This window comes from Momordica charantia (genome assembly GCF_013281855.1).
Source record: "Momordica charantia cultivar OHB3-1 chromosome 7 unlocalized genomic scaffold, Mcharantia_2.0 BLBB01000007.1, whole genome shotgun sequence".
Taxonomy (NCBI): domain Eukaryota; kingdom Viridiplantae; phylum Streptophyta; class Magnoliopsida; order Cucurbitales; family Cucurbitaceae; genus Momordica; species Momordica charantia.
Genome location: NW_028275165.1, coordinates 19,906,188 through 19,916,659, shown reverse-complemented (window position 1 = coordinate 19,916,659; position 10,472 = coordinate 19,906,188). Strand labels below are relative to the sequence as shown.

General features: G+C 34.8%; 1 protein-coding gene across 2 annotated transcripts; it reads right to left on the bottom strand.

The window, feature by feature from the left end:
• Positions 1 to 3,370: 3,370 nt before the first annotated feature.
• On the bottom strand, positions 3,371 to 9,362 carry PRMT4A (protein arginine methyltransferase 4A). Of its 2 annotated transcripts, XM_022282898.2 has the most exons (16): positions 8,946 to 9,362; positions 8,349 to 8,408; positions 7,983 to 8,085; positions 7,743 to 7,886; positions 7,442 to 7,545; positions 7,236 to 7,334; positions 7,078 to 7,147; positions 6,730 to 6,826; positions 6,387 to 6,441; positions 5,844 to 5,927; positions 5,515 to 5,592; positions 5,024 to 5,127; positions 4,753 to 4,925; positions 4,524 to 4,675; positions 4,133 to 4,182; positions 3,371 to 3,893 (listed from the first exon to the last, which is right to left on the bottom strand). In XM_022282898.2, the coding sequence occupies exons 1-15, from the start codon at positions 9,138 to 9,140 to the stop codon at positions 4,138 to 4,140; spliced, it is 1,563 nt and encodes a 520-aa protein (XP_022138590.1). In that variant the 5' UTR covers positions 9,141 to 9,362; the 3' UTR covers positions 3,371 to 3,893; positions 4,133 to 4,137. The 2 variants fall into 2 exon arrangements, with proteins under 2 accessions (XP_022138590.1, XP_022138589.1); XM_022282897.1 differs by lacking the exon at positions 4,133 to 4,182 and having other exon boundaries at positions 8,946 to 9,360.
• Between the last annotated feature and the right edge of the window lie 1,110 nt (positions 9,363 to 10,472).

The window sequence follows — 10,472 nt, the reverse complement described above, 5'->3', positions numbered from 1 at the left end:
ATTACACGTGCTGCACGCATATTTTTCAATTATAAAATAACTTTAGAAATTTTAAATAATCTTGGGTGGAATATTTTCAGTATAATTGTTTTTTAGATTAATTTAGTTTTTGTACCATTTTATGATTTTGTTTTATTTAGTTTGCTGAATATTTTAATTTTTTATATTCCATTTCTAGTAGATTTAACTTTGAGGTCAACTATCATGAATATTATTTTTATTTTTTTGTGAGAATAAGAATCTGAGTTTTAATTACTTTTTATGGGCCATTATTTTGTTAGTACTCAACGTATATATACATGAATGGTTAAGTCGTGATGTCTTAAACAAAACTTTTTAAATTTAATAATAAATGTTGATGCATGGATTTTGACCCTCTGACTCTTCTTCTTGCACACACCTAACTCGATGATAAGGGAATCGATATCTGCAAAATCAAATCGATCTAAACCAGTGTGACCTTAGTCACACAGACTCCGATGTTTAAGTTAGCGAAGGAGAGTTGAGAAAATAGTTAGCTAAGGATAAGTCACTTGCCTCCTCAGGATTGAATCTCACTGCTACTTATAACCGTGAAAATGATTCCAGGACCTCTGTAGCCAGCGTTGCAGGGTCCGAGGGATCGTTGATCGCATGCGAGAGATTCACGGGCTGGGTCGTGGGCCGAGCAGGGGTCGGGACCGAGCAGGGGTCGAAACCGAGCCCTCTCGGCCCGATTGGTTTTTCGCCGGTCACTTTCCTCGTTCTCTGCCTCGACGCTAGGTCGTTCCTTCCTTGGGCTGGTCCGTTACGTCGCGGGCCGGTCTCCCTCAATCGATGATCTCAGGCTTCAACTCCTTGTCCCGCGGGTCGTTTTTGTTCTCTATAACAATAAATTTAATTTATGAAAATAAATTATTATTTATTATTTATATTGTAATTTAATCAACATTTTGTTTTATAACAACAAATGTTTGATTTAATGCATATAATCTATAATACATGTTGAGTCTATATTGATTTTGTTTTGTTAGAACCTTTGCGTGTTTGTAAATGTAATATGTTTGATGAAATACCATAATTTTCGTTATTTAGTAACTTATTTTGACATGTAAGATGCTGTATTTGATTCTTTTTAAGGTACTGCTTTTAACCATTTAATTTCTGTTTTCTGTTTTTGTAAATAGTTAGAAAGATGGAGAGATAAATTAGAAAGAGGGAATGATAAGTGGTTAAATTACTAGGTCTTTTAAGATCATGACACATAACACCTTGTACTTATGTATGTGATTTCTAGGTCTTTATTATGTTACTTGGGGTTTTTTAGTGGCTTCTTTGTCGATATAAATTTTTTTTATTTGAATTTCTTAGTTATGTTGATATCTTAAATTTATATAGGCAGATTAATTTTATTATGCATCTCTGAGATGTTATTAATCAATTATGGTTTGGTTTAATCAATTATGTGTTGGTCGAATCTGATGGAATTCTTTAGGAATTGTCATTATATAGGAATATTTATAAAAAACTATATTAAAGGAAAAAAATAGAATCTTGTACTACTGCTTCTATGGCTCTTTGCTAATATGTTTTACTCATGGTTGTTTAGTAGCTGCTTGACTATTATAAATATTTTTCTTATTTGAATTGCTTTCTATATGTTGATATTTTAGATTTATATATATGCACCAGACTGAAATGTTGCTGGTCGACAACATTGGTTTCTGGTCGTTGGTTGTCAGATGTTGTTGTAGTTTCTACCTAAAGACATTCTTAGTTTCATATCATACTATTAAGAAATTTTTGGAATTATAGAGGTAGAGTATATTTATATGGTGGCCAACTGTTTACAAATTCGCGCATTTTCTGCCTCATTAAAAATGTTCACTTACAATATTTTTTAAAATTTTCGGGTGATTATTTAACTTCAATTTTTTTGGTTTTTTTTCCAGTATAACAAGTGGGGGTGGAGGGCTATGGCATGCTGTAGCTTCTATAATATTGATGGTTGATGGTTGGTTTTTAAATGTTGCAGAGCCTATGACATGTTATACTTTCTAAAACATGGGTGGTTGGTTGTTGGTTGTTTGCTGTAGTTTCTACAGCATTGGTTGTCTGATATTGTAGCATGGTTGATGGTTGATTATTCTTTAAGTTTGTGGCACAATATTGATGGTTGATAGTTGGTGTCGGTCTTTAATTATTGTTCTGGGAAGATAAAAGAAGAACGGATCAAACGACAGGAGGGAAGTTCGGACGCACGAATCGGGTAAGCATCGAAATACGTCGGACCGACCACAGCCGACCAGGCCTCGACGTCGAGGTGGTCGAGAACCCTCCTTCGATTCTCTCTCGATCTTTGTGCCGTCCCACCCGAACCTATCTTGTTTTGACTCCCGATTCGACATTAGGCCCACGTCAAATATTAAATAGAATGGCCATGTCTCATATTAAAATCTCTATTTTACCAGAATTTATTTAGGGACAAACTCATATACTCACCGTAATATCCAAAAAAAAAAAAAAAAATTAGAAAAGAAAAACATTTAATAAAATTGCTTTCATTTCTACGTGGGCTAGATAATTTTAGTTTCTAGTCTTAACCTTGAAAGCGTAAAATATCCGCAAATATTCTAAGCAGTTAGTTACCGCCAAATTCATAGATTTATTATTATATTAAAAAACGAAAAAATAATAAAAATGCTTATCTCTCTCTTTCCTTCTCCTTCTTGCGTTAACCCTCCAACAAGGCTAGTTTTTATATATATATTTTTTGAAGGTTTGATTATTTAGGTTGAAGTTCATTGTACTTAAAAATATATATATATATATATATATATATAAAAAAAAGAGTTCACGGCCTGAGCCTAGAACTTTGAAAATACCAAAAAAACAATTAATTTGTGGGTATACGAATGAAAATTCAATAAATTATGGTGTCAAAAGTATACAGTACTAAAATTAAATATTATTTTGGCCCTTTCACCTTTTGTTTTCATTTTATCTATTTTTTCTTTATAATTCACTTATGAATTTCCTTAAATAAAGGAAAATCTTTGTATAAAATTTATGTTAAAATTTTTCTCACAAGAACCGGAATGTCACTGGTAAGCACAGGAACATATTTAAATAGAGATGAAAATGAAAAAAAAAATTGAAAACACAAGATCTAATTTCTAAATAGTCTTTTTAATATAAGATCCATAATAGGATTTAAGTTTCAAAAGTGTCGAGATATATTTTTTAAAATAACAAAAATATCAAATACTAATGTAATAAACGTTTCAAATCTTCATAAAATCAGGTCCTCCACGCGTGGGTGATAAGCTTCATAGAATTAAAAAAAAAATAAAGTCTAAAATTAGGTACTACGACGATAACGAGTACTGGATTTATCCCAACTCGACCATATTATAGAGCTGAAAATTGAATCAAGAGCATTTTTTCTCAGAAAACCATCCTAAACTTTCCCTGAAACAGCACTCTAGTCAATGATTTCTAGGCAAAATTCCAAACCTATTACAAATGGGGCAACAACCATTAGGGCTCAACATTGAAAAGCCTGAAAAATTAATATCGTAAAATAAATAAAAATTTTGCAACAAAACAAGATATGATTATTGTTTAAGCTTATTGAATCATAATTAAATTGTACAGAATCTCACTGTGGACGGATGATAATCAATGATAGCTTCACTACCTGTGGGAGAGGTTAGAGGTGAAACAACGAGAGGCCCGCCGAGCTCTTGTTCACCATAACAACAAAGGCAAACTAATGTCACAACACTGACCCCGAGAGTCGTCCCGAATGCTTAAATGTTTTCCATCAATGAATTGAGCGGAGCCCCTGAGTTCGGCGAAGCCTGTAGCATCAAGTCAGCATCGTCTAAATCCTGGGGTTGAATCGGTATGTCCTGTTCGAAAAAGGTGAGATAGTTTTGAGTAACAACAAAATTAAACATGCTACCCCCAAATAACTAGTGGAATGCAGAGGTAGACAACCTGGCTCCCTAAAAACTTAATGAAAATGGGAATGAAAATTTATCGGAAAAGAATTTGTGGAGAATTGTCAGAAAAGTAGAGATAATATAGAAAATATTAGAAACAATAAGATTAGGTCCACAAATTTAAGAATCGAAATGAGATTGCTTACACTTTCTAGGAAAATCTCAGTCTTTCAAAATCGACGATCTGATTCCTGATCTGGTATTGGATCCATTGGTCAAAAAGCCATTCTTAACTAGTTTTAGACACACCATAGGAATGAGTGATTCTCATTTCCTCGTTCCATTCCAGATATGTATAAATAAGTATAGGCAGCAGCCTATACCCGCCCCTGGTTGATTGGTTCATATTTCTTGAAAATGCAAACATATTTTGCGTTTTTGAAAGAAAATGGATTTTTTTTTTCAAACATGACAGGCAGTTATTAAAGCATATACTTCTAGATACTGCACACCCGGTAAAAGCCCGAAAAATCCATCCATCTGCATAATTAACACAGCAAAGTCGATAAGATAACAGGTTAACCGTGAAACTAATACCTGTGACTGCAATAGCTGTTGTTGCTGCTGATCTTGAACCATGGAGTACGCCTGTGGTTGGGACATTCTATAGTAGGGCTCTTTTAGGTCGAGTTTGCACGAGGACGACTGAAGTATTCCTCCTTGCTCGGCACCAGGGCCCCACATTTTGGCTATATAGCAATCTTAGTCAGCAAGCCCAAAACACAAACCGAGAAACCGAAAATACAAGAAAGAAGAAGAGATCAACCTGATAGAGTCAAATAAATTGTGTAACTCTGAGCACTGTGAGCGACCATATGAAGTCTGCCAGTAATTTCCTGCCCTGCCATGACATAAAGAGGCTGGGAAAGGACACAACGTAATTGGTACCAATGGGTTGTCGGCGCACCCGGGGCAGTGGTAAGCCACCTCTGCACAGTGCTGTAGATTGAAGTGGTTCATAAGCAGTGGAAGGGGATTTATAGCACTCTAATGTGTAATAATATCAGATAAAATTTCTTCTCAAAACTGATATTTACCTGCCGTTAAATAATACATCAAACCAGCAGGCCAATCCATGCACTCTAGCACCCACAGTAGCAGTGAATTTCAGAGGAATATCAATCTCATATAATTCCTCTTCCTGAAATTAAGAGTGAATATTCTGTCAGAGTTCATTAGGAGGCATATGTCAGGAGGGGGAGGTGGTACCGTGGTGGTAAGAAAAAACTGAGAAAAACCACTTTAGTGTAGGAGTATACAAGCCATAAGCCAAAACAGATATAGTTTGTCAGTTTCAGTAATTTAGTTCAATTTTGGTCTATTTCCTTCATTTTGGTCACAGTTCCCATTTTCAGAAAAATCAGTTTTCAGCACTGGTTTTAAATTTTCCTTTTGGCCAAGAACCGACCCCCACACATAGCCTACTTTGATGGCAACACATTAAAGGAGAAGCTACTGTTCAGTCCGTTCCACATGACAAAAACAACCCAAAAAAAAATCAATTTCTTATTCAAGAGGGTAATAATACCTTAACATTTGTGAAGTCTAAGACATGAGACATTGAAGGGGCCACCAATAGCCTTGGATCAAAAGCATCCACCACTGGCTGTATGAGATATAAAACAAAATATTTGTAATACACATTTAAAGTGACAGAAACAGAAATCTAGATACAGCTCCAAGTTCCACCTTCAAATATTGTCATACATCATGGTGAAGTTCTCACTAACCCGTCATACAAATGCATTTCATGTTGATGTCATTCTGAAATGCTCGTATAATGGGCCAGAACCCAGATTTGACTTCTACGTTTGTCAACAAATTTCAATCTAAAGTATGAATAAAAGTCGTGCATACCTGCGAAAAATAGCCTTGAAATGCCGATCCGTGCAAGGCTGTCAAATCAACACCATAATAGTTTTGTTGCTGCCAAAAGAGGGCCTATAAAAAGAGCAGAATATATTAAATTTCTTTTTTAAAAATTTTATGGCAGAAAAATGGAATTAGGAACGATGTAAGGATTTTGCACTTAAATGTTCATTCAATCATGTGCTTCCTCAATCATAATACATATCGTGGCATATAGAGCCAAAGGACATGAAAGCTAGAGTCCTAGACCTCATAAATGTTTTATTCAGAAGTGTAATTAGGATAAAACAGCAAAAGAGAAGCCTATAAAATATTTAGAGAATACTAAAAGATACTTGTCATAACTAGACTATTTGGATTAATTTTATTTTGATCAAATTTTAATAATATTAATAATGTATTCAAACAAATCGGTTGTGTTGTGTAAAAAGAGTCCTCAGTCCAAACTCAGTTTGAGGAAATGAGACAACGTGACATGATGCATTTTGCTGGACTAATATGATTATTAAGGAAGTGCATTAACAGTCTTACCTTGTTAGCTACTTCCACAAATAGGTATTCGTCACTGAAAGGTGCCATGTGAATCCTATATGGAGGACATCTTAACTCATAAGAACCCAAAATAGTATTTAAAAATCATGTTCAAATTTCACAACTAAAAAATACAAGAAAACAAAAGCATGAAGATGAAAACTTCTATAAATCATGATAATAAAATGACCTGAATATAGAATTTGTCAAGTATTAGAATCCAAAACTCGTATGCAAGATCAAAAACCATCTTTGTCTTACATGAAGATCGGGAGAACATTTTTACTCTAACCACATAAAACAAGAAAGTTGCCTAAGGAAAAACTTTCCACTATCAATTTACCTTCCTATTGTTGGGAACATCTTTCCATTTTGGTGCAAAAAACGATCCCTGGCAATCACATATGATTCCAGCATTCTTTCATTGACCAATAAGGTGCCTATAGGAAAGAAGAAGAAAAATGAGTAACTAACTGGACCAAATTGAACTTGTTTCCAAGATCAAGGAAAACGGGAAATCGGTAACTTTCAAATAGTTTCATTTGGGGGGTTAAACCTTTTATATAATTAATAATAGCTCATCTAGAGGAGTTAACAAGGGTAGATAGCTAAAAGTTTTAGAATCATTTTAAAATTGCACTATCTTCCAGGAGAATTTGAAAATATTTGACAATTTGACAATAGCCCTCACCCATTGGCTCTGAGATTAAAATGTCTGCCTTCTCAGGCAATTCGATTTCCTCAACTTTGCCTTTAATTACCTGAATTTTGAATTAGAGCATGTGACTAGAAACATAAATAATGATACTTGCAACGAGTTAAAAGTAATATGATTAAAAAAAAACTCACAGTGATTCGTTGACTCAAGGCCGGGTTCCCTGAAATTAGTACACGAGCATACTCAGCCATCTCAGATGCTTCCACAGCATAAACATGCTTTGCACCAGCCTGTTAAAGATTGGAAATATAAGATCTCAAATTCGATTGCAAAAAAATGTTGAAGTGGATCCATACAGAAGAATAAAATAATACAACAACAATTATAGTTAGTGTACCTGAGCAGCAAATAATGACAAAATACCACTACCAGCACCAACATCAACAACCACCCGACCCGTGAAGTCAGCACGATTTTCCATCACCGCTGCATAATATGTTCCTGAAAAGCACAAAACCAACAAAGTTAACATAATATGTAATTCAATTAGCATACATAAGCATTATGGTATGGGCAGGTAACATATACACCAATGTCGAAACTATCCGTACAAGGATAATAAGATATTTGAACTGAACAATTAGAAAGTGATGGATAAAATAAAATTGCAAGATAAAGCAACAGCTAAATTATATAACCTGTCCTCACATAATCCTGCAACATATTTTGTTGATGTAAAAGTTGTCCATAGTAGTGAAAGTACATCTTAGCAGATGATGATTCTATTTTATCATCGAACTTGCTTTTTAAGGAGGAAATTGTGCCATTCGGTAATCGGGTGCCTGGATGTAGGAAAAAGTTCACTTCAGTAAAGCATTATTGTCTACAAAAATTTATGTGAAGATTTGCAAAATTTGGGATGAACTTAAAATTCCTACCTTGAACAATAACATCCTTCCTCCTCTTATCAAAAGCAGCATGAAATGCCCTGCTCTCTTCCTCGTTTCTAAATTGAATGGTAACTCCTCTGGAATGTGAGTTCTGTTTCAGAAGTGAAACTATTAAATTATATAAGCAGTGAATGGAACCTCATTCTTCAACAAGCTAAATAGTACATCAGATACTAAATCACCATTGCAATGTACAAGTTTGTAAGGGAGTCAACAAAGAAAAAATGGCAGAATCTAACAAAATGGTGCAAGAAAGATCATTGTTCTGCACTGAAGACCATGCAAACAATTCAGACACGGCCTCACATGTATAATTTGAACATTATTAGCATAGCATAAAACTACCATGCTTACCTCTTTACGGTCTTCACTTTCAGATATGCAAACTGACTGAACAGGGCCTAACCGGAATATCTAAAGACATGAAAAAACAAATCAATTAATAATGTCATAATCTCCAAACTAGTCATTTGCTATTAGATCACCACTAAACTCCAAATACTTAAGCTAACAGCTGACGGTTGATGGTATATACAATCTATTATATATGTTCTTAATCTTCCCCGCCAGTGGAACTCGCAAACTAATTTGATTCAGGAAACTCAAATCGTGAACTACTGATAACAATTCGAAAAGTATGACATTGCAGGTACAAACATAGTCTTCAACTCTAATACCTTACAATAATTTATACAAAACCAAAAAGTGTAAGTGGATAGGTTATAGCTACTCAGCCAATCATAAGAACAAGAAATGTACATAGTTAAGCTTCCATGTGAAGCAAAACGAGAGAGCTCACCATGCATTCACTATTTCCAGTCATGGAAGAATGCAGAACCGATAATCGAAAAACAAAAAGTAGATATATTTAGCTCTCTTCTTAATTTCTTCCAAAGTCTCCCATACCTAAACTAACAATTAAAACGGAAAACTGTGTACTAATAACAGAACCTGTGAAGTCCGGAGATCGACAGTGAAGTCGTCCGAATCGGGCTCCCGCCGGAACCGCAGCTCCGCCGCGCCAGAATCGCCGCCGAACCGCGCAACCACCGGCGCGGACGAAGAGGACGAAGAAGCAAGCTCAGAAATCGAAACCAAAGTGAACTCCTCCTGCTGGTTCGGCTTTTGCCCTAAAGAATCCTCCATTACCGCGAAACCTGGAGCCCAAAATTGCAACCACACCAAAAAAAAGCAACTCCAAGTATCAGTTGCGCGGGGCGTTTGGTAGAATTAGGGTTTCTGAGCGAGAAACAAAAAGGTTTTGGAAATCTACAGAACCAGCCGCCCCGGCAGAGAGAGAGAGAGAGTGGAAGAGAGAAAACTGAGTGACATTAAACTTAGAGGCCAGATTTTATACTCTGCCTCCGTCTTATGAGACCGTCTTATTTTATTTTCGCTAAGTCTCAGAGCATCCTGTGAAGTATCCAAAAGGGGGGTCACGTGCTGCCTCGCGTGCTCCCGGGTTTTATTCCGGTGTGTGACGCTGACACGGATTTGTCTCCGTTATATGCCGTAATACCGCTGATATTTGAGCTTCCGAAGCGACGTGTCGCTAAACGAGGGAATCCGGTGCTTCGCTGGGACCCACCAAGCGTGGACGATTGGTTGGAAAGCAAATTCGTTGGGCCTTTTTTCTTTTTTTCCCTTTTTTTTCTCTTCGTACCCATGACGCCTTTGACAGGAGAGGTGAACATTTTTTGGATTTATATTGATTTTCATACATTTAAATTTTTTTTAATACAACGCTAGTAGTTATATGTCAATTACCGCTGAGCTGCTCGCTTTGACAATTGAGTTTAAACAAAAGCAATAAAATACTCTAATATTATCCAACAAAAAAACATTTATTTTTTAGACAATTAACAAGTGTTAAATTGATGTTAATTGTGTTCACTAAAATAATTTCAATTTTAAAATGAAACTTCTGGTTAAGGTTAAGGGGTTAAATACCCGTTAATATGTTAACATTTCGATTGATATTTTCGTGTATCAATGTGATCGATATTAACTTGAGGAGTAAATCGACACTGTCATAGTATTATAGGAAGAAAATCGATCAAATATAAAATATATATATATATAAACAAAATAATGTTAACAAGACATAATATTAATATTAATAAATTTTAAGTCATTTAAAATATTAAAATGATTATTTGTCAATTTCAATATTTTTTACTAATATTTTATTTTTATAACATTTTCATAAATATCCATCGACATTGATATTTTATCGATATTTCTATCGACATTTCCATTGACATTGAAGTATCGACATTTTCATTGACATTAACATTTAAAATTGCGTAATGAATTAACAAATTTTGAACTGACAGCCTTTTTTCTCTGGATTGTCTATTTTTAAATTTAGTTGATAATTTAAATATGAGCACGGTAATTTAAACTTAGGGATTGAATAGAAGGTTTTGACTCATTTGTATGTAAAGACGTATTTATTTTTATATATAAGACATATTT